General features: G+C 38.3%; 1 protein-coding gene across 1 annotated transcript in view; it reads left to right on the top strand.

The window, feature by feature from the left end:
• Window positions 1-25150, top strand: part of BRWD1 (bromodomain and WD repeat domain containing 1) — a 125973-nt gene that overhangs the window by 44062 nt on the left and 56761 nt on the right. Inside the window, exons 12-20 of the mRNA XM_086675986.1 lie at window positions 677-717; window positions 1566-1664; window positions 4964-5114; window positions 5370-5504; window positions 10327-10455; window positions 10900-11125; window positions 16740-16925; window positions 19118-19301; window positions 23205-23298. Of these exons, the coding sequence (XP_086532112.1) occupies window positions 677-717; window positions 1566-1664; window positions 4964-5114; window positions 5370-5504; window positions 10327-10455; window positions 10900-11125; window positions 16740-16925; window positions 19118-19301; window positions 23205-23298 (1245 nt within the window). The remainder of the gene's footprint in view (window positions 1-676; window positions 718-1565; window positions 1665-4963; window positions 5115-5369; window positions 5505-10326; window positions 10456-10899; window positions 11126-16739; window positions 16926-19117; window positions 19302-23204; window positions 23299-25150) is intronic.

The raw sequence follows: 25150 nt of genomic DNA, 5'->3' as shown, positions 1-25150 counted from the left end.
GTTCTTGATTTTAATTTTAGATATAGGAGGGATTGCATGTATAAAGGTGAAGGATATTACTGACAAGTATGTGACAGTGCTAATATTTTGTGGTGGTTATTTCAGCTTTAAGTGACAGTTTGGGTGGGGTTAGTTTCAAGGGGACTACTCTTTTTAATCACACTAATTAAATCAGAATGCTCTTTTATTAATGTATAGTAAGATAGATAGCTCTCAGGATTCTAGAATACTGGTCAGTGGTCAGGTTATCTTTTTTTCCTGTAGGAAGTTCTGTGAAGTTATTTGATAAACAGATCCAGATTACTTTAAAGGGAAAAACATTTTGAACCTAAATGATCATCAAAGTGAATAGGACTTGTTTTCAACTGTTAAAACCTTTATGTTTTGATCACTTTCCACATGTGAATTTTTACACAGATGTAATTCATTGTAAATACAGTTTTAAATTTAGAATGAAGTCTTCTTTTTTTAATAGTCTCGTTAGATTCACATTAGGTTTTTGCACCTAAATGTAAGATACGTGTTTGAATGATGAAGCTAAGCAGCACAGATTCTCATTCTTGTGCTAAACCAGATGTGTTTCTAGCTCTAAAATGGAGGGGGTTTTTTGCTTTGTTTACAAATAAGAGGGTTGATCACTTTTCTGTTTGTTTTGTGCCCCCCTCCCCCCCTTTAGGATAAAGTTGATAGCATCCAATTTTGTAACAATGGTGATCGGTGAGTAAGGGTTTTTGTGTTTGTGAGTGGGTTTTTAGGCAAACATACTGTGCTGCATAGTAGTGCAGCTAATACATTGCCTTGCAAATTGCAGGTACTTAGTAGTAATTGTATGAATTGAATGAAATGTGTCTGTGGGGGGGGGGTGGGGAGGGACACATTAAATGCAAGTGTTTAGAATTGTAGCTTCTACCAGCTCCTATGACCAAAGTAGCTTTCCTTAACTCACTACTGGCTAAGTGTTTGATTTGCAGGAAAATTAGATGTAAAGATAATAAAATTCCTGATGTTTGAGTAGTTAAAAAAAAAAAATCTCTTCTAATCAACCACTGTGATGTGTCATGTGACAGAATTGTCACTTAAATTATATACTCTCTTATGGTCCCAAGTGTCTTTCAAGTGCCTTTTCTAAACTGTGGTTTTTACTACTTTCTCTTGTTAAAAGATTGACGTATTTTTACATAGTGACCAACGTGAATTAGCTTGAGTGTAAAGATGCTAAAATGGAGCTTTTGCTCTTACTGATTTTCCCACACACACACCTTTAATTCTTCCTAGTTATTTTTCCTTGTCCAGGTACTTCTTGCACATTGTCTTCTCAAAACTCCATCTATTTGACAAGCTATTGAATGAGTTTGAAATGTGCATTAACTCCATAGGGCCAGGCAAATTATAGCAAACCAATTTTTCCCATTCAGATAAGCTCTGAATCCCTGTCTTTCGAGATAACACCTCTGCATTTACTTGCGGTCAGAATAGCTACATTAAAAGTGTTCTGGCTTGTGATTTTATCTGTAGTTCTTAGTGGCATGTTTGTGAGCATAAGATCTTTTTCTGAATATTTTAAGGTTCTTAAGTGGTAGCAGAGACGGAACAGCACGGATTTGGAGATTCGAGCAGTTGGAATGGAGAAGCATTTTATTGGATATGGCGACCAGAGTCTCAGGGTAAGTGGAAGCAGGTGCATTGTAATTACTTGGTCCTTCTCTCCCTGGCGGTTGACTGCTGTGTTCAGGGGATTGGAGCCACTTCCTGTTAGGAAGAGCAGTGATCTAAATGAATGGCTGCTTCCTGCATATCTGATAGATACATAAGATATGTAAATCTCATTTTTCCCAAAGAATTGATGCTTACATTTATGTTTCTGGTACACTGCCTGCTGTAGGGTAGCCATGTCAAAGGTTTTATCAGTTTTTCTGAGAAATGTTTCACATTTAGTCCTTTGGAAATCCTCATGTCTGCTTTATTTTTAGTAATTGTAGGGGAAATTAACTCATTCTCTGCTGTGTCTCAAACAGTTCTAATTTGGTTTCAAAATAAATGAGATATTAACATTTTTGTGAAATGATCTGTGGTAGGGAATGGAAGCAAGATGTACTGGAAATCTGATAATCCTTGTTCACAAACAAATCACACCATTACCATGATTGAAAAATGATCCGTCTGGATACTCAAAAGCACCTTAGTGTGGGAGTGAATACTGTTAGTCCTTGATTGGTTGAAATAGTGAAGGTTATTTCACTATTAAGAGGATAATTTGAAATCACACTCACCTATGAAAAATTATTTTATTAAGCAAAATACGAACATCGATGTAAAAACTTCAGTAAAGAAAGTTTTACTGAGACAGAAAACTGCTCAGTTTTCTTGTTGCCTTGGAGAGCACTTTGCCTGAAATCCCCCCCATGGTGGGAATTGTCTTTTCTCATTTAAAGTTTTACCTCTTTCCAGTCTTGAAAAACAAGAGTTTTAATGGGTATATTCGTTTTAGTGTTCTAATCTTGGGTGATCAACTTGGTGAAGGACAAAATGTCTGTTGGTTCAAAGCTATTAACAGGTGAATGCCTTTTAGTTTAAAGTGAAGCATGGATGGGGAGCCCGGGTGGCTCGGTTGAGCGTCCCATTCTTGGTTTCTGCTCAGGTCCTGATCTCATGGTTCATGGGATCAAGCTTGGCATCAGGCTCTGTGCTGACAGCGCAGAGCCTGCTTGGGATTCTCTTTTTTCCTCTCTCTCTGCCTCCCCCCCACTAAAATAAATAAATAAACTTAAAAAATAAAGTGAAGCATGGAGTCTTTGCCTTTACTCCATTTTGCCTCTTATGTTACACTTTTCCCTAACCAATCTAGTTAGGATTATTCTCTTGTCTGTGTTCCATTGTGCTTATATAGAGAGATACTGTGGGATACTTCTTCCATATTCTTATGGTGGTTTTCTTTAATTACAATGTATGTTTGTGGCACAAGGACACTCAGATCATTGGAACAGAATAGAGAACCCAGAAATGGACCCACAAAGGTATGGCCAACTAAGCTTTGACAAAGTAGGAAAGAATATCCAATGGAATAAAGACAGCCTCTTCAGCAAGTGGTGCTGGGAAAACTGGATAGCGACATGCAGAACAGTGAACCTGGACCACTTTCTTACACCATACACAAAAAGAAACTCAAAATGGATGAAAGACCCAACTGTAAGACAGGAAGCCATCAGAATCCTTGAGGAGAAAGCAGGTAAAAACCTCTTTGACCTCGGCCGCAGCAACTTCTTCCTCGTCTCCAGAGGCAAGGGAAACAAAAGCAAAAATGCACTACTGGGATCATCAAAGTAAAAACCTTCTGCACAGCAAAGGAAACAGTCAGCAAAACTAAAAGGCAACCGACAGAATGGGAGAAGATATTTGCAAGTGCCATATAAGATAAAGGGTTAGTATCTAAAATTTATAAAGAACTTCTCCAACTCAACACCCAAAAGACAAATAATCCAGTGAAGAAATGGGCAGACGACACGAATAGACACTTCTCCAAAGAAAACATCCAGATGGCCGTCCGACATATGAAAAAATGGTCAGCATCACTCATCATCAGGGAAATACAAATCAAAACCATAATGAGATACCACTTTATACCTGTCAGAATGGCTAACATGAACAACTCAGGCACAACAGATGTTGGCGAGGATGTGGAGAAAGAGGATCTCTTGCACTGCTGGTGGGAATGCAAGCTGGTGCAGCCACTCTGGAAAACAGTATGGAGGTTCCTCAAAAAATTAAAAACAGAACTACCCTATGACCCAGCAATTGCACTACTAGGCATTTATCCAAGCGATACAGGTGTGCTGTTTCGAAGGGACACATGCACCCCCATGTTTATAGCAGCACGATTGACAATAGCCGAAGTGTGGAAAGAGCCCAAATGTCCATCGATGGATGAATGGATAAAGAAGATGTGGTGTATATATACAATGGAGTATTACTCGGCAATCAAAAAGGATGAAACCTAGCCATTTGCAACTACATGGATGGAACTGGAGGGTATTCTGCTAAGTGAAATTAGAGAAAGATAAACATCATATGACTTCACTCATGAGGACTTTAAGAGACAAAACAGATGAGCACAAGGGAAGGGAAGCAAAAATAATATAAAAACAGAGGGGTACAAAACATAAGAGACTCTTAAATATGGAAAACAAACTGAGGGTTGCTGGAGGGGTTGTGGGAGGGGCGGTGTGCTAAATGGGTAAGGGGAATTAAGGAGTCTACCCTTGAAATCATTGTTGCACTATATGCTAACTAATTTGGATGTAAATGAAAAAAACTAAAAAAAATGTTACGTTTATAATTTCTTGGGATGTATTCTCTGATTTCAAACGCAGCTAGGCCTTACCCTATCTCTGTGTATTACGAGTATATTTTACAGAGAGACTTTGCATGTCATGTTCATAAAGGCGGCAGATCATTGCAGGTGTTTGTGTCCAGGCCTTTCTTGCCAAGAGAGCCTGTAGGAACCGCCTGTAGGGCACTGTAAAGGGATGAGTACAGTTTTACGTACAGTTAAACAGATTGAATATCTGTATGTCAGGCACTTTTCTAGGTGCTGGGGATGTGAAGATGCTTTCCTTCTTTCTGTTTTCCTAAAATTTCTTGTCATCTTCTCTGGAGAGAGAAACAACTTTATTGCTGATAGGGCTTGATGTCAGGGGAAGGGAGTAATAAAAGGGGGAGAGAGAAAAAGCTTTGCCTTTATGAGCAGTGGTGGTGTCCTAACATCTGCCTTCATTCAGACTCAACTGTTTCTAAGTCATCCCCTCCCTGTCCCATTTTTGCCATAATCTGTTTATAGATAATCTGCTGTGGGTCAGATGTGTATCAGACATATGATGATGTATATACATGAACTAGATTACTTTTTGCTATTTTCGTATTGATTGTACCATTCAAATGAATTTACACATTGTGTGTTTTATCATAGGGACTTATCTTTGGAAGAGGAAAGGTTTATGAAACCCAAAGTAACAATGATAGCTTGGAATCAGAATGATAGCATTGTTGTCACAGCCGTGAATGATCATGTCCTTAAAGTGTGGAATTCTTACACTGGACAGCTGCTTCATAACTTACTGGTAAATAGTTTTTATACAATATAACAAATCAAGATTTTTTTTGAACTGTAATTTGATTTTTGAAAGTATAAAATTAATACACAGTATGTTCCATTGATATTATTAAATGAGTAGAAATTTGTGTTTATACTAATATATAAATCACTGTCATTAACACATTTTTAAAAGCCCTTATGTACTACGGCAATACGGGTTTTTAATTTGAAAGTTCAAGCTTGCGAACTCTCCTTAACTATATGATTTTGTTGAATAAAGGGACATGCTGATGAAGTCTTTGTCTTGGAGACGCATCCCTTTGATTCCAGAATTATGTTATCTGCAGGACACGATGGCAGCATATTTATATGGGATATTACAAAAGGCACCAAGATGAAACATTATTTTAATATGGTAAGCGAGGTGTATCTTCACGTATGCTTGCATTGCTTTCACGTGTCTGGATTATGATGGTTGGCCAGAAACTGATCTGTGTGTTTCGGCAGTTTATATTTCTAGCAGTCAGGATACTTAAAGACTAATAAATATCCGACAGCCATATGTATTTACACTCTGTGTAACTGGGTCACATGAATGAAAGATTTTCAAAAGCTATTAATTTAGCTCTCTATATGTGTGAATGTGTTTGAATTTGTTTAAATTGGCAAAGTTACGTTCATTGTATATAACTTTTTCACTAAATTTATTGAATACTTTGTAGTAAAAATAATAGTAAAGTCATCTAGGAAATCACACACATTGTTGGGTTTTTCCAGCCTTTTTTCTTTTTGCACATGGAATATTCTAAAACCAAATTAGGATCCTATTACATATTTTTTGGAATTTCTCATCTACAACCACAAGATAGTTACCAAAACCAGCAAATTTAACATTGATAAAGTAGCATTATATAATCCATATTCAAATTTTGTCAGTTGTCCTAGTAATGTCTTTTTAGTTATATTTTGCCCCTTGAAACAGTGTTTAAATAGTTCAGGATCATGAATTACATTAAGTGGCTGTATGTTTCTAGGTTTCTTTTTGTTTTTAAACTTTTTTTTTAATGTTTATTTTTGAGAGACAGAGCATGAGTGGGGGAGGGACAGAGAGAGAGGGAGACACAGAATCCAAAGCAGGCTCCAGGCTCTGAGTTGTTAGCACAGAGCCCAGTGTGGGGCTGGAACTCATAAGCTGTGAAATCATGACCTGAGCCAAAGTTGGACGCTCAACTGACTGAGCCACCCAGGTGCCCCTATTTCTAGATTTCTTTATTCTTCAACAGTTCTTCCTTCTTTTTTTCTATTTCCCACGTTGTAACTTTTTTGATGAGTACAGGCAAGTAATGTTACAGAACATCTATTTTTTTGTCTGATGTTTCTTTATGATTTGATTCTGTTAATACTTCTTTTTGGTGGTGATAATTAAAAAAATTTTTTTTTTTTTTTTTTAACATTTATTCATTTTTGAGAGAGACAGAACGCGAGTGGGGGAGGGGCAGAGAGAGGAAGATACAGAATCCAAGGCAGGCTCCAGGCTCTGAGCTGTCAGCACAGAGCTCAATGCTGAGCTCGAACCCACAAACCGTGAGATCATGACCTGAGCCTAAGTCGGACACTCAACTGACTGAGCCGCTCAGGTGCCCCTTACTGGTGATAATTTTAAATATTTGGTAAGGTGGTAGTTGCCAGGTTTCCCCACCATAAAATAGTTGTTTTTCCTCTTTGTAACTATTAAACTTATTTTTTCAGGAGGTATTTTGGGACTCTGTAAATATCCTATTCCTCATTAAATTTTCACTTACAAACATTAGTATCCAGTGCTATTTTTTTTTTTAATATAACCAACATAACATTTATTGGATTAGGAGAAACCATGGCAAGTTACTGCATGATTTGGAACATGAAAATAAGTATTGTGAATCCCTGAACAGAAATAATTAATTGACCAAATATCCGTTGCTCTTACCAGACTCTGAGTAACGTTAGCATGAACAAATGCATAAACGAGTCAGTAAACAGATGATGAACGGGCTGTGCTTTCCTCATTGTGAATAGTGAAAACTGGTTCAGTTGTTGAGGGTGAGTGAGAGCCCTTAGATCAGTAAGGCTGTCCGGGGTCCTGCAGGAATAGCCACATCATGAGTGATGGTGTTTCGTTTTTTACATTTATTTATTTTCGAGAGACAGAGACAGAGTGCGAGCAAGGGAGGGGTAGAGAGAGAGGGAGACACAGAATCTGAAGTAGGCTCCAGGCTCTGAGCTGTCAGCACAGAGCCCGATGCGGGGCTCGAACTCATGGACCGAGAGATCATGACCTGAGCCGAAGTCAGACGCTCAACCAACTGAGCCACCCTGGCGCCCCCGAGTGATGGTTTTTAATGGCATTATTCTTTCCATATTTATTAGTTGGCATTCTTGCATAGTTTTGTAGTCTTTTTTCATTTTACATAGAATGTTTTCCAAAATCTTAAATGTATTTAAAGAATTTGCAGTTGTATTTTTGACTCTAACTTCAGCCTTTCTCAGAAAGTTCCATATGTAGTGAACTTAACTGTTGTTGAGTGTTTAAGTGGTTTTTGAATATCCCGGTCCATGGCTGCTTATGTAGATCCATGATTATTTCCTTAGGGTAAATTCTGAGGTAGTTACTGTGTAAAAGAGTTTCTGTGTTGTTAAGACTATTGACTGATACACATGTGAGATGTTTTATAAAATTACTGTACAATTCATATTGAGTTTCAGTTCAAATTGTAATTCATTTTGGAGGCAGTCTAGTAGCAGGGTAGATAGATGAGTGGTTCTTAGATCTTTGATTGAAGGCCATCTGAGTCCATGTGTTTTGTGTTTTTTAACCTTAAAATTTTATTTCAGTATGTTTATTTTGGATAATTCTTGACAAACAATTATATGCATTATTATATTTATTACCATAAAATGCACTTCAAAACTCAAACAGTATGGTCAAACTGAACATGTGTTACTAGGCATCTCTGAAAATTACATCTCTGTGGGTTTGAATTATTGGAAAAATAAGTCTTTCCAGCAGTTTTTCTGTGGTCTTAAAATTTATAGGTGGCTCTATTTTCTTAATTATTCTTTATTTATTTATTTTAAAAAAAAAAAATTTTTTTTCAACGTTTATTTATTTTTGGGACAGAGAGAGACAGAGCATGAACGGGGGAGGGGCAGAGAGAGAGGGAGACACAGAATCGGAAACAGGCTCCAGGCTCTGAGCCATCAGCCCAGAGCCCGACGCGGGGCTCGAACTCACGGACCGCGAGATCGTGACCTGGCTGAAGTCGGACGCTTAACCGACTGCGCCACCCAGGCGCCCCCTTAATTATTCTTTAAAACTCATTAAGAATATTACTCCCCGAGGGGCACCTGGGTGGCTCAGTCGGTTGAGCATCTGACTTCGGCTCAGGCCATGATCTCAGTTTGTGAGTTCGAGCCCCACGTCGGGCTCTGTGCTGACAGCTCAGAGCCTGGAGCCTGCTTCAGATTCTGTGTCTCCCTCTCTCTGTTCTTCCTCTGCTCACATGCTGTCTCTCTCTCAAAAATAAATAAAGATTTAAAAAAAAAAACCCAAAAAAAACATTACTCCCTGCATTTAACTCATCAGAACAGAAAACTACATTAATTCAGGTTTTAAGCAGAATATGAGCTAAACAATTTGTGAGCCAAAGAAGTCTCAAGTGCGCAACAATGATCTTACTTTTGGTGAGACACCCAGACTTTGCTGTGTATACAGAGTTCTTCTTACCTTCACTGTTCAGCTGAGAGCTCCCAATTCTCTGTTAGATTACTTAGGATTGTAAATTACTGACATTACAAGATTTCATGAAATAGATAATAATCTTTAATGTGACATTGAATTGCTGTGCAATTGAATTGCATTGAATTGCAAAATGCAGGTTGCATTTTGTCAGGAATCACTGGAGGATTCTTCAAACTACAGGTAGAAACCCAAGTCTGGCTTACTCTGCTTAGATAGGTTGGCCTGCTCAGGAAAACTTCCTTTTCAGCAGGTACCTTAGCAAAACTTTTATTGCACTTAGGTCTCCGCGTATGACAGGAGAGTAGCTGCCAACATCTTTGACCTATAAGCCAGGGGTCCCTACCTCTACTTAGGCTTGGAGGTTCCAGGCCACGATGCGAAGTGGTGCCAGGATGAGGGTTGGGCTGTAGAGGTGTCTCCTCGAAGGACTGTGTGGGTGAATCTCTATTCCTGTGTTTTCACAAAAAATTAATAGAAAAGTATTTCTATACCATTTGTTCCTTTTTATGTTATGAGACAACACAAATTTGTATATGTATTATGTGGATACATAATAGGGCAGTGCCCTAAATAGCCCAGGAACTTAATTTTTAAATTTGTTAATCGGTGCCCATTTGTGCGTGGTATAGCAGTTGTAAAGTGCTTCTGATTTTCAAGCAGGTATTTGGGCATGGTGTAAGTTTGTTTTGGCAGTTAGTGGGTGGATGGTTCATCTTCCAACACTGATCAAACCTGGCATAAAGTTTACTTATTAGAAAGTTACAGGCTCAGACAACAACCATGCATGCAATAGCGATATGCTGTCAGTGAAACAACTCCTCTAACTGTAAATTGGTAGTGCTAACCTAATATAATTACAGCTGAAGAGCAAGAATAAAAATTTAAAAGCAGTCTGTTTAAGGCAATATTCATGATGTAATTGGAGCATCCTTCCTGAAATTTGTGGTAGTTTGAAATGAAGTAGGTTTAGGCATTTATATGTGCACCTTTGTGACTTGGTAGGATTACACTTTTGCATACAGTGGTCAGACATCTTAGGGGAAAGTTTAAACTCCAGAGAAGTACTGATTTTAGTTCATGAATACCATACTTCATTGATCTTTAATCATTTATCTTGTGGGTTATTAGTAGCCTTTTGCTATGTATTGAAACAGAAGTTTATGAAATTGCTTGTCATTTTCACTTCTAAGAAATTAAGGCCTTTACTTCGAATTGGCTTATGATCTTTCATTCTGTCATTTTGAGAACTCCTTGGAATACCTTTTGAGATATTTTTCTAGGCTAGTGGAATTAGAAGTGAATTTTATTTTCTGAAAATACATGTGCTTAATGCAAAATTTGTTTTTAAAGATTTTCTTTGAGAAGTGATGTGTTTGTAGCAGGAAATTGGCAGCAAACAGTTGATAAAGCAAAAGCGCTTGTACAGAATTGGTTATAACCTTTTCTCTCTGCTTCCTAGATTGAAGGACAAGGACACGGAGCTGTTTTTGACTGTAAATTTTCACAGGATGGACAGCATTTTGCCTGTACAGATTCTCACGGACACCTTCTGATATTTGGGTTTGGATGCAGCAAGCCGTATGAAAAGGTCTTTTGTTTTTTATTTTTTGGTAGCATTTTTAACCACTTAAAAAATGTTTTCATTGCAGTGTAGTTAACGTACAGTGTCGGCTACATTAGCTTCAGGTACACAGAGTTGTGACTCAGCAGTTCTGTCTGTTACGTGCTCATTAAGAGAAGTGGACTCTTAATCCCATTCACTTACTTCCCTCATCCCCCGCCCACCTCTCCTCTGGTAATTATCTATTTGTTCTCTATATCAAGAGTCCGTTTTTTGGTGTGTCTTGAAAAGGTCATTCTTAATACTTTCTTATAGTAGTAAAATAAGTAGTAACAGTATTTTGAAAATGGGTTAGGTGTACTGATTTGGTTTCCAATTGTAAATTGGTTTTTCAGATTATAAATGTTTAATATTTGTATTCTTTAACATATATAAACCCCAAAATGTCAATCTGTAAACTTCTTTTTTCAGATTCCTGATCAGATGTTCTTCCATACCGACTATCGACCACTGATTAGAGATTCTAATAATTATGTCTTAGATGAGCAAACTCAGCAGGCTCCTCACCTTATGCCTCCACCGTTCTTGGTAGATGTAGATGGAAACCCTCATCCAACTAAGTATCAGAGATTAGTGCCAGGCCGAGAAAATTCCGCAGATGAACATTTGGTTCCACAGCTAGGCTATGTGGCAACAAGTAAGTGCAAAGTCTTTTTTTTTTTTTTTTTTTAAATGTAAAAAATAGTATACAGAACTCATGTACTTTCAGATTCACAAGTTACTATTTTGCAATATTTTATCATTCTATCTCTAGATACATATAATTGTTTTTAACCATTTGAGACTTAAGTTGGACTGCATGTTCATTTATCTCTAAATTGTCAATATGTGTTTTCTGAGCACACAGGTATTCTCGTATGTAACCATAGAGAGTTACCAAAAGCAGGATATTTAACACTGATACAGTATTAAATACATATACACAAATCTATTGTCTGTAATCAAATTCTGTCTGTTATTCTAATATCTCTTAAAGCTTTTACTGTTCTCCCCTGATGTGGATTTCAGTATGGGACTGCACATTAAATTTATCATTGATAATGTTCAGGTTGTACAGTTTTTGGCAGAATACAGAATAGAATAAATGATGTTGTAGCCTTCCTGGAGCATCACGTCAGGATGCTTGCTTCTGATTGTGTTTTGTCCAAATGTTGAGGTAATGTTGTCTTTGAAAACTTGGTTAAGGTGGTTCCTGCCGAGTGCACTTTCTCCACTATAAAGAAGAAATGTGTAGGGAGATAGGAGACAAATAATCAGGTCTGTACTAAACTTTACCCATAAGTTTTAGGATCCACTGATGGTTTCTGCCTGAATCAGTTGTTGTTATGAAGGTTGCAGAATGGTTGTTTCCTAACTCTGTCGTCATTGCATCTACATTTTATTAGCCTTCCTTTTATATATTTACGTAGTTCATTAAGTTTTAATATGGACTTAGAGGTTGTTATATAGTGGGTTATAATCCATAACGGCCGTTATTTTGTTGTTCATAGTAATTTTAGATTTGAGTGTCAGAGTCTCAGGCTGAGTGTTGTTCCCTTTCTGAGTCCCTTGAACACTTCCTTTCTGGCACAAGATGTTTGAGTGCCGTCTTGTACTTTGCCTGTCCTCGTCAAGGGCAGAGTTTTTATTTTGTTTTTTTTTTTTTTTTTTTTTTTTTTTTTTGTATCTGTTCCCAGCAGTGTCGCCATACAGGTGTTATTAAGCAAAGAAAAAAATGCTTATGTTTTGTTGGGATGAGGATTGATTTACTAAAAGTTAATCACCAGTTATAGTTAAGGCTAAGACTTAATGTAGATCACTGTATGTTTACTGTTTCAAATGTTTATTTTTTGTTTAATTGAAGTATAGTTTACATACAATAAAATTCACCAATGTCAAGTGTACAAGTCAAGTGAGTTTTGGCAGATGTTAAGCAGTCACGTAACCACCACTACATTCAGGGTCCCCAAAAGTTCGGTTGGACTTATTTGGAGTCTTCTGGTCCTTTGTAATGACTGTTCTGTTTTGTCACTTTAATTTTGTCTTTTTAAGGAATTTTATATAAATGGAATTGTGCGATATGAAATCTTTTGTATCTGGCTTCTTTAATTTAGCATGATGCCTTTTTAAAAATTAAAAAAAAAATTTTTTTAATATTTATTTTGAGGGAGAGAGAGACAGAGCACGAGGGGGGAGGGGAAGAGAGAGAGGGAGACACAGAATCCGAAGCAGGCTCCAGGCTCTGAGCTGTCAGCCCAGAGCCCGATGCGGAGCTTGAACTCAGGAACTGTGAGATCATGACCTGAGCTGAAGTTGGACGCTTACCCGACTGAGCCACCCAGGCACCCCCGCCCTGCCATTTTTTTTTTTTTAATGTTTATTTTTGAGAGAGAGAGAGAGAGCATGAGTGAGGTAGGGGCAGAGAGAGAGAGAGGCAGACACAGAATCCAAAGCAGGCTCCAGGCTCTAAGCTGTCAGCACAGAGCCCAGTGCAGAGCTCGAACTCATGAAATCATGACCTGAGCCGAAGTCGGACATGAAACCGACTGAGCCACCCAGGCACCCCAGCATGGTGCCTTTTTAAAAATTTTTAAAATTTGAGGTGCCTGGGTGCCTCGGTCTAGTGTCCGGCTCAGGTCACGATCTCACGGTTTGTGAGTTCAAGCCCCTCGTCAGGCTCTGTGCTGACAGCTCAGAGCCTGGCACCTGCTTTGGATTCTCTGTCTCTTTCTCTCTCTGCCCCCCCCCCCCCCGCCCCACTTGTGCACGATCTCTCTCTCAAAAATAAACAAATGTAAAAAAAATTTTTAATTTAAAAATTTTATCTTTATTATTATCATTATCGTTATTATTATTAATATTTTTGGGGTGGGGAGAGAGAATGGGTGCATGTGAGTGGGGAAGGGGCAGAGAGAGAGGGGGAAGAGAGTATCTTAAGCAGGCTCCAAGCTTAGCATGGAGCCTGACACAGGGCTCAATGCCACAACCCTGGTATCATGACCTGAGTGGAAATCAAGATTCTGATGCTCAGCTGCTCAACCGACTGAGCCACCTAGGCGGCCCAGCATGGTGCTTTTGAGATTCATTTTTGTTGTTGCACATATCAGTTGTTTGTTCCTGTTTGTTGATAGTACACCACTAACATTTGACAGACGTGACTTTTTTCCATTCGGGGTTATTAATAAGGAGTGCTAAAATATCTATCATGTGGGTTCGTCTTACTTCTCTTTTTGGTTCTATTTTATATATATTTTGAAGTTCTTTTATTAGGTGCAGACACATTTCAGATTGTCTTCTTGATGAATTAATTCCTTTATCATTATGAATTGTTCCTTTTTCCTTGGTAGTATTTCTTCTTTTGAAGACTATTTTTTTTGTTTCTGGTTTTGTTTTGTTTTTAATGTTTATTTATTTATTTTGAGACAGAGAGAGAGAGAGAGCGCGAGAGTGTGCGCTCATGAGCCAGGGAGGGACAGAGAGGGAGAGAGAAAATCGCAAGCAGGATCCACACTGTCAGTACAGAGCCTGATAGGGGCTCAAACCCATGAACCTTGGGATCATGACCTAAGTTGAAATCAAGAGTCAGATGCTCAACTGACTGAGCCACCCAGGCGCCCCTATTTCTTTGTTTTGAATCAATATACTAATCCAACCAATTTTGATTAGTATTGTCATGGTGTGTCTTTTTAGTTTTTATAGCCAGTTTGTTTCTTTATATTAAAACCGATTTCTTGTAGGCACCAATCCAATCTGACAACCTATCTGTTAATTGAAAAATGTAGACCATTTACGTTTAATATAACTATTAGCATGGTCAGGGTTAATTCTCTACCATTTTGCTGTTTTTTTCTCTTTATCCTTTCTGTTCTTTATGCCATTCTTCTTTTTTTCCTGCCTTGTTTGAAATTACTTTTTAGTATTTCATATTATCTTCACTAATTAATGGCTTACTGGCAACACTTGTTTGTTTTAGTTATTTTTAATGGTTGCTGTAGGACAAGAGTTGCCAGTGTGTGATTTGCAGACCTGTAGTTTTATCCATGACCTTTTTTGTGGGGTCTTCAAGTTCACAACTATTTTCATAATAATATGGAAATATCAGTTACCTTTTTTTATAGTGTTGACATTTGCACTGATGATACAGAGGCAATGGTGTGTAAAACTTCTGGCACCAAAGCACTAGCAGTCATTGTATTCTTCATTGTGTTGAACACACGTTTAAATATTCTGAGTTTTAAAATTGGAAGTATGCATTAAACAATTCTGCTGTGTATTCTGAAGTTTATTCAGGCTGTTGGGAACATGGACTATTTCCAGCTCAGTGAGAGCTCTGGGAATTTTTGGGGATACTGCTTTTTCATGTTTTTTCCCCTAGTGTGGTAGAGTTTTACCCAGTGTGTGCACATATCATTATTTAGTCAAATAATCGATTGAACCTCACTGTACATCTCTGAGCTTTCTGTAGAATTCATTCTTCTCTGATGTTCAGCCCTGCGTATTGTTGTCTTTCCCTCTGCTCCCAACCTCTGATCTCTGTCTCCTTCACTCAGTGAGACCTCTGGATGCTGTTTGGGTTTCCTCTTCTGGAAGCTGCTTCGAGGCTGTTCCCCGGAGTAATCAAAAGGCTAGACTCCATTGTTTATCTTCTCTTGGGGATTGCAGTCCTGTGTATCTGTTGTCCAGTTTCTGAAAACCCTTGTTTTTCCAGGGTGGTTGTACTTTCCAGTGGGAGGGCCGTTCCTGTAGCACATAAGCCTTCATGTTAATATTTCAGTGTTTGAATAGCATTATGCCAGCTAGAAACAGTTATTCTGATGATATTTGCCAAGTTATATATAAATATTCTGTGCTGTGAAAGAAAAGTTATATAGACTATGGGATTTTGCAGGGAGGAGGAGAGGACTAGAAGTCTCCTTTTCTACTGTTTTCCCTTTGGTTCCGTGTTGTGGTCTTAGGAATCTTTGTTCCCAATTCAAATTAAAATCTTTTTATCTTTTTAGATTAGGGCTCCTCTTTTTCCTTTCTAGCTCATGTTTTGAAACTATTAAAAAATGTTAGTGGTTTTAAGACAGTCTTAGTTATTATATTTAACTCTTGTAAGTTCTTTATTGATTGCCATGGTAAATGGAGATGTTATCCATGAGATATAAGGGAATCTAACTCAGGTAGTAGGATGCAAATAAATTGCCAGATCCCACAACCATCTTACACTTTTTATCCATTAATACTAACTGAACCTGTTAGGTGAAAAATAAACAAGCAAAGGGGCGTCCGGGTGGCTCGTCAGTTGAGCCTCCAACTTCGGCTCAGGTCACGATCTCACGTTTCACGGGTTTGAGCCCCTTGTTGGGCTCTGTGCTGACAGCTCAGAGACTGGAGCCTGCTTCGGATTCTGTGTCTCCCTCTGTCTCTGCCCCTCCCCTGCTTGTGCTCTGTCTCTCTCTCAAAAATAAATAAAAACATAAAAAAAGAGAAAAAATAGAGAAGCAAAGACACTTAAAAAAATCTGATTTTGTAGTTGAGGAATTACGTGTACTGGCTATGCTAAAAGCATAAAAGAACACCTAAAAGAGCAAGTTCAGCTTAGCGGGAGAGGCAGGTGTAGTATAGCTGCAGTTTGTTGAATAGTATTACTCTTTTTGTTTTATTTAAAAAAAATTTTTTTTTAACGTTTATTTATATTTGAGACAGAGCATGAACGGGGGAGGGGCAGAGAGAGAGGGAGACACAGAATCCGAAACAGGCTCCAGGCTCTGAGCTGTCGGCACAGAGCCTGACGTGGGGCTCGAACTCACGGACCGTGAGATCATGACCTGAGTCGAAGTCGGCCGCTTAACCGACTGAGCCACCCAGGCGCCCCTCTTTTTGTTTTATTAAGAGAGTAGAGGAGAAATCACACATTGTTGCTCTGGTCTTGTCAGAGACCTTGCAAATGAGAGCTTAATGAAACCTATCTTCTGTAAGGTGAGGGTAGGGTAGCATTAGTGTGAAACAGCAAAATAAAGCTTCTACAGAAGCGTGTTTCTGTTTGCTCACTTCAGGGGTTTCAGAGGCTCTATGGAGGTTTTTGTGTTGTTGGGTATAAAGAAGGGTTTTGTTTGTTTTGAGTCTTTCGTCTGTCTCAATTAGTTATAAATATATAGGATATCTTTAATTGCTTATTTTTGAAAAGAAATCTGAGAATTGCTAATGATAACTTTAATTGCACTCTACTGAGTTTGTTTTCCTGTTCGTGTATATTATGATTTTGTATTCATTCATTGAATTCACAGGCGATGGAGAGGTGATTGAACAAATTATAAGCCTCCAAACCAATGATAATGGTGAACGCAGCCCCGAGTCCAGTGTTCTTGATGGGATGATAAGACAGTTACAGCAGCAGCAGGATCAGAGACTGGGAGCAGATCACGATACCGTTCCAAGTGGACTTCCCAGTGGGGAAGAAACACCCCGAAGAGGTAGGATAGATGAGAGCTATTGCGTCTTAACATGACTGAAATCTAAGAGGAAATGAAGTCATTGTCCGGTACATGCAGTGAAAAATTTTCAGCAGTGTGCTTTTACAGCTTAGGTAGCAGTAGCCTGGAGGGAACTTCACTAGGCTTTTGTAAAGTTGATGTGCCAGCAAATGGACATTGAATTTTCCAGTACTTGGAAGTTTATTGAAACTTTTTTTTTTTTTTGCTCCTAAATAAGAGTATTTACAAAATTATATTAAATGAGTAAGGAACAAAGTATTTTTTTTTTAAAGGGAAAACTACAGTTGTAGGTTTCCCTTTAAATACTTTTAATTAACAGGGTGCCTGGGTGGCTCAGTCGGTGAAGCGTCCGACTTCGACCCAGGTCATGATCCTACACTTCGTGGGTTGGAGCCCCACATCAGGCTCTGTGCTGACAGCTCGGAGCCCGGAGCCTGCTTCGGATTCTGGGTCTCCCCTCTCTCTGCCCCTCCCCTGCTTACACTGTGTCTCTCTGTCTCCCAAAAATAAATATTTAGAAAATTAATACTTTTAATTAAAAAAAGATTAGTTGGGTAGAGCACTAAATGTTTCTTCTGGAATCGGAAGGCTTGAAATGAATTTGTAGGGCGAAGTTCTTGAGACTGGCATATGATAGTAATATAGTTCCTCAGTGGGGGAACTCCTCTCGAGGAGCAGGCAGTTGTTCAGCAAATGGAAACTCCTTCTGGGGAAGATAAATGCCTGTGGAACGTTAGAGAAGCCTTGAGTACCACAAAAATCATCCCTGCCGTGTCACACCTGCATGGGTTACTTGGCCACAAATTTCAGTATCATTTTTGCCAAATGTTTCTTCCTGTCTACGTAAAAGAAAAATTCTCCCAACAGGCAGGTTAAATATTTTAGGCAGGAATACCGCACAGTTGATGCATATGCGTTCTTCTCAGCTTTGCTTTTTCCCCTCGATGATATATTCTAGAAATCACTCCAGATCCACTCATAGCGCTTCCTCATCCATTTTCGTAGCATCATGGTACTCCACGGTGCGGAATAACAGTCTTTGTAATGAATCTGTTTATGACCACTTGAGTTAGTTCTCATGTGATGATATGAGACCCTGTGCACATGTTTTCTTCACAGTGTTGGAGAATAATAGTATTACTCGAGCATTCAGATTTAGAATTTATTGTTGGTTCTGAATTCAAAACATGTTTCTTAAATGGCAGTTTGTTTTAATGTAAATGTTTGAATTTACACGATCACTCTGCCTTTTAGGCAGAGTATGGTGTGTCGTGCAATGCAAATTGGTTCACATTTGATTGGTAAACAGAATGCTGTAGCTAGAAGAAGGCAGGGGTGTGTTTAGCCACGTGGATTTTGCCCTGGGCAAGGAGAGCTGGCAGAGGTGAAGAAGAATGTTATAGCCTCCTGCAGGCAAGGATACAGCCCCCAGTTTCTCTGTTGCATTAATAGCAGAAGTCCCTTCCTCCAGTGTTTTAAGAAAACAAGCACTTTACCTGGGACACCTGCCACCACGCTGGTCTCCGTCCTCCATCCAGCTGACTTCCAGCTTGTGAGAGGTTGCCCTGTCTCCTGTGGCCCACCTAATCAGCTCTGCACAGGCTTAGGGCTCACTAAGCCTTGTTATCTGTGTTGCCTTGTCATCCACTCTCAGCTCTAATTCAGGTGCGGCCAGCATTGCCCTGCTCTGCATTTTGTTGAAGTTTTGATACCCACTCTGGCAGCTAGCCTGCCTGAGTGGCTCAGATTATCTCTTAAAGTCACAGGTAATGTTCGAGCTCTTGTTATAGAGCCACCACAGTTTGAGGAGGCTCTCTGCAATACTAATTTTTCCAAAAAGATGTGTTTTTAGTGTATGGTTCTGAAAAAGGCAAGGAAGGGTTTTACGAATGCAAATATAGCATTATAATAGAAAATATGTATGCATTAAAAAATTCCAGAAAGTCTAGTAATGGAAATTGAAGTGAATAGATGTTTGTTCTGTGTTCTGTATATTGATCTTAGTCTCATTAGGATACTTTCTGACAAAGCGTTTTGGATTTGTAGTTTTGGTTTGTATCTTTATTTTTGGTTTGTGTCTTACTGGGTGGAGTGTATATGCTTATTATGTGTTAAATGCATATTAGATTGAAATTTCTCTCGGAATCCGTTTTGACGTTTCTTTTTTGTAGGTTTTAGAAGACTGAGCTTAGACATCCAGTCCCCTCCAAATATTGGTCTGCGTCGTAGCGGACAAGTGGAAGGTGTTCGTCAGATGCATCAGAATGCTCCACGCAGTCAGATTGCTACTGAGCGTGACCTGCAGGCTTGGAAACGAAGAGTGGTTGTACCAGAGGTACCACTAGGCATATTTAGGTTTGTTTTAGGATATCTCTTAATATTGTTTCTTTTTACAAAAATATATCTATGTGGTTATTTACACCTTTTTTTTTTTTTTAACCCCATTAGTGGTGTAAATAATCACGTAAGTATATTTTAGTAATGGGTTGGAATCTGGTTTACTTGTGGTAGGAAAATGTTGAAATTGTTCTCAAAGTTTTTACTGTGGTTACTTTTTTTGTAAATTGTTTTTCGTATTCCTATTCCATCTTTACAAATACCTGCTTTTGTCCCTTTATTGTTATTTTGAAATAAATCCCAGGTATATAATTTTGTTTAAAAATATGCCTAAAAGATATATATATCTCTCTCTCTAAAAGATCAGGGATTGTTTTCAGTTATTACCACAGTGCTATTGTCATACCTTAGAAAAATAATTCCTCAGTAGAACCAAATGTCCAGTGTTTAAATTTCCAATTGTCTCATGTCATAAATGTTTTTAGTTTTTTGCAAGACTATTTCTTAAAGTGGCATAATTTTGTCAAAAGGCACATAATAAGTATTCTCTTTTTGTGACACTGGCAGGCATGGGAACTCACTGGTTAGGTTCATTAATTCATTAGGGGTCATAAAACTGATCACTCAACTCTTTGAAGTCTTCATTTGTTACAGTGGGTACTTCTAAAAGAGAAATTTACCCGGATGTGCTGTTTGATTATCTAATAGTAAAGTTCATATAGAAAAGACAAGATAGATGTTTATTTTGCTTTATTTACCTTCAAGACGAAGATTTACTCCCTTTCATCCTCCAGCGTTGACCAATTTGTCTTTTGGGTTTTCGCTGTATAAATCACACTGCTGCGATTTAGTTTATTTCTAATATCTTTATCGATTTTTAAGTTTTTCCACCTCTAGCCAGGAGGAGCCTCTTCAAGTTGGCTCTTTAGTCCTTTTGAAACGACTGTAGTATCTTTCTGTAACATCCCTGCTATCAGACATGGCAAGGTGTTGAAGTTCATCTTGTGAATTTCTCGTCTTGCATGTAGAGTCATTCTTTTCTCTTAAGTAGCCCTGTTTTCTTTTAGTGGGAAGTATTTCGTAATTATAATCTGGGCAGTAGGGTCTTCCTTGCTACTGAGTATAACCTAACTGATTTTTGAGTTAATGCAATGGACATAGCAAATACTGCTTTTCAGTGATAACTGAAATGTTCAGTATTCCGTTATCTTATATCTCCTAGTAACTAATGCCTTGAAGATGGTTTTGTAAAAGTGCGTCCTTCATGTGTTTAGGCCAAAGAGTTTCGGTGATTGGTGGAGGAATGTAGTACTTACATACTGTATGGTGAATTTAAGAATGTTTATAAATACACCATAAAATAATGGAAAGCAAAATCTGGTATTGGGATGAGAAATACAGAAAATCACCATCATGTATGTACTATGCTATCATTAATCCTTAAAATTGTGTCTGAGTTGCATGGTCATCAGAACCAAAAGTGTTACTTTGGGATACTTTTTGTTGCCAGAACCAAGGGAAGCAAACCAGTATCAAGAGTGAAAGACCTGAAGAATAGTTCTTTCTCCTTTTTTTTTTTTTTTTAAATATTTATTTATTTTGAGAGAGTGAGAAAGAGAGAAGCAGAGAGAGTGGGAGACTGAGAATCCCAAGCAGATTCTGTGCTATCAGCACAGTTCCTGGTGTGGGACTTGAACTCACGAACTGTGAGATCAGGACCTGAGCCGAAACCAGGAGTCAGATGCTTAACTGACTGAACCACCCAGGCGCCCCGACAATAATTCCTCTATTATTTATTCTCTTCAGATGAAACACTGGAAACAGTTATGTCCAAGATAGCTGGTCTTTATTATGGTAGCCATCATGTCTGCCTTTGTGGTAGAGAGCGTGGTTTAGGTCAGAAGAAGGGAGAGACTGAGGCAAAAAGGACATTTGTTGAGTAAACTTGATTTAAGCAGCTGTCATGGTTGCACATGAGATCTTCTGCTCTTAATTCATTGACCAGAATGTTGTCATCGTATGGCTGTACTTAGCTACAGAGGAGGCTAGGTGATGGTTTCTATTTAGGGCAGCAAAGAGCCTAGATAAAAACAGATCTGTTTCAAAGGAAGAAAAGGAGAATGCAGTTTTTGCACCAACTAGCTGTCTGCTATAATAAAAATTTCCTGAAGAAGAGCGTAGCTCCTCATAGTGCTGTATTCTAAAATACACGTGAGATTTTACAATGGGGCGCTAAGCGATCTAGCAACGGTCGGTGCTCTTGATGACAGTCCTTATGAGTGGAAGCAATGGGAATTTTACGTAACTTGTAATTAATTAATTAGAGTGGCACTTGATGAAGATGGAGAAAATTAAAATTTTGTTTCCCAGCTATAAAAGTAGTTATGTGTCCCTTGTGAAAAATTTAGGTGATAGATGAAAGTGTGAGAAAATCAATGATCCTCCCGTGCAGAACCATGAGCACACAGTCCTGCTTCCTAGTAGACGCAGTTCCGGTTGGGGCTAGATCTCAGACATGTAGTTTGTCTTAATTCAGGAATAGTGGAGACTCTGTCTGTTGTATTCATTCTAATTCTGTTCATCCTATGATCTTTCTAATACCGCTTTTCTTAACTGACGTCTCATTTAGGTGTGGGATTGCAGTTGCACACCGTTGAAGATGATACTGTACTCACGAAGGCCTAGCATGTTCCTAGCATGTTCTCAGCCATGTTAGTGATTGAGAATGAAGTGTATGTGGTGGTTCGTTTTCAAAACAAAGGGAAGCGTACAGCTATGGGGTAGGAATTCCATAGTTCCTTAAATATATGTACAGTTGGTGAAACTGAGAACGTGTGAAGGGCTGAGTCTGATTTAGAGCTGCCCTGTGGATGCAGCATTGTTCTGTTGGCATCTGAGTGTGAGCCAGAGGTGGATCCTGAGAAAAAAGCAATTTCTGTAGAATCAAGTTCTTACTTACCGGCATTTGCGTGCAGACTCATTTGAGCGTCTAGTTGTGTCTCGGGCCGTGGCCCATATGTCTGTTTTGAAACTGGCCCAAGAGGGGTTTTAAAGTGAACATAAAACACAAAGCCATATGTTTTCAGCAGCATTCAAGTTGGAGAAAAGGGACATTCAGTCACCTGGATTCTCTCACCACGGAGGAGGAAACTGAACTTCGTTCAGTACATTCCTCATGGTGGAAGGTCCTCTGCTTTGAGATCGGTCACAGGAACATAATCTTTGTTTTGTATCATGTGAGTGAAATATAGGTGATTAGAAGAAGTAGTAACACTGCCATTCTGGTTTTCTACCAATTACAAAACATGCAGTTTGAATAAGTTGGGAGGAGGATTCTGTTTTTATTGTTTCTTTAGAGAAAAGGATTGTAGTCTTGCCCAATTTACAGGGAGATTGGGTAGCTAATGTGAAAGATTCTATTTGAGTTGGTTGTATTGGGGTCTGTGAAAATATAAACATCTCTGTATTAAGTGCGAAAAATAAGACCTCCTAACTGCCTCTGAGATTATATTGTTTTTTTTTTTTAATTTTTTTTAAAATATTTATTTATTTTTGAGAGAGAGAGAGAGAGACAGAGCATGAGCAGGAGAGAAGCAGAGAGAGGGAGACACAGAATCCAAAACAGACTCCAAGCTGTCAGCACAGAGCCCGATGCGGGGCTCGAACCCACGAACTGTGAGATCATGACCTGAGCTCAAGTCGGATGCCCAACTGACTGAGCCACCCAGGCGCCCCATATTACGTTTCTAACATAAAGTATAGCTTGACTTGTTTTATTAGAACTTTAGGGATTTTTTGTATTAGTTTAAAAAGCATATAAGCTTATGGTGCCCCAAATCGTAATGATTAGTTTTTCCTCTTTATACCCTTTACTTATCCATCAGTTCATTAACCAGTATAACTGGATACTTACATTTGTAGGAAATTGGAAGACTTCAGAATAGAGAAGGGTGAAGAGGAAAGAAATCTTTATATAATAGGAAGAAAAAGGAAGACTCTCCAGCTCACACAGAAGGTAACCGAAATTCTGTTTTCTGAGGAATAAGCAAATTGGAAATTAAACTGAATTTATACTTTTATTTTTTTGATCCTTGAGAATATTAGTACCTTTTGCCTGAAGTAGACTATTTCTTGCTCAAGGTCTTCTGTTTGGGATTGAAAATAAGGGGCATAAAGTTGTACAGCTGTTGGGAAAGAGTAGTCTGAAACTTGAGAGGAGTAAGTAGCCCAATGGCTGGCTACCAGTGGTAAAGGATTCCAGAAAATTCCTGTGTGGTGACCACTCAGGTCAAGAATTGGAATGTTCTGGGCTTATCTCAAGCATGGCAGGTCCATCCCTACTCACTGCATCCACAGCTAGCCTGTCGTTTGACTTCTAAAACTGCTGGTTAGCTTTGTCTGTTTCTGCAGTTTATCCTGATGATGCAGTTCCAAAAAATCTGTAAAAAAAACTTAGACCCTCCAAAACTTCATCCTGCTGAAGAAAATCTTTGTCCATAATATTTAGTTTCTCTATTTGGATTTTCATGCACATCACATGAGCAGTGTTAACACTGATGCACGGAAGGTGCACAAAATGTATGCAAGATCAGCGCTGCAAAACTTTGTGGACTTGCTCGCAGTTGACCGTTCAACGTCACGACTGATGGCCTGTGCACGTACTCATGGCTGCCATTATGTGCCTTGTCATTGAAGCTTGATTCTAATTAATTTTTAAAAAGTTTACTTATTTTGAGAGAGAGAGAGAGAAAGAATGAGAGAGAGAGAGAGAGAGAGAGAATGAATTAGTAGTGGTGGAGGGGCAGAGAGAGAGGATCCCAAGCAGGCTCCGTGCTATCAGCACAGAGCCCGATGCAAGGTTCAAACTCACTGAGATCATGACCTGAGCTGAAACCAAGAGTTGGATATTTAAGCGACTGAGCCACCCAGGTGCCTGTTACCTTTTTATTTAATTTAAAAGTGATTCAACTCATCATGTCAGGTACTGAAAAGAAAAAAATGTTGACTATCTAAATGAATATCTTTGGCCTGAGTTAGGATGTTTTCTCATGAAAAATTTTGTAAGTTAAATTTACTAAAATAAGTTATAAGTAACTGATAGATTCTTTGATTGTTTTATTTTTGCTAGAGAAAATAAGTTTTGAAAGATTTTAAAAACTGATTACATTGCTGTTCCTTATGTAGTCACGGTTTTCTAATTTGGATATGTTACTTGATATATTACAATCTATGTAATTAAATTATATTAAAATTATTTAAGAAATGGTTATGAAGTTAAATGTATGAAGTTCTTTAAAATTTTCAATTTTACCTTTAAGTCAAAAATTATGATTATTCTTAATCCGGTATGGAGTAAAAAGGCTAAACTTTATACTTAGTCTTCTTATGTACAAAGCTTGGATATATACACTATGTAAACACTGATGACATATATCTGCAGTATTACATCTTGTGGGGGAGCAAATTAGGAAACTGTTCCAAGTTTCCTGTACGGTAATGATAATGCAAAAACATCGAGAAACACTGATCTAAGTGGAATCCTACATTCTGCATTCTTTTGTATCTGGCTTAATCATTTGACCTTGTGAGATTTATCCGTGTTGTTGTGAGTAGTTGAAGTTCATTTATTTTCATTGTTTGTTGTGTAGTATTCCCTTGATGAACATACTGCCATTTATTCAGTCTGTTCTTGAAAGACATTTGGATTGTTTTCATATTTTGACTATTAGTAATAATTCTGCTGTCAGCATTTTGTACGTATCTCTTGGTATCTCTTTGTATATTTTAATCTATGCCTTGGAGTGAAATTTTTAGATATGGAATATGTGTATATTCCACTTAGTTAATGCCACATGCCATTTCAAACT

The sequence above is a fragment of the Puma concolor genome, chromosome C2 (assembly GCF_028749965.1).
Source record: "Puma concolor isolate L17-30 chromosome C2, mPumCon1.1.hap2, whole genome shotgun sequence".
Taxonomy (NCBI): domain Eukaryota; kingdom Metazoa; phylum Chordata; class Mammalia; order Carnivora; family Felidae; genus Puma; species Puma concolor.
This window is presented reverse-complemented; position numbering and strand designations above follow the sequence as displayed.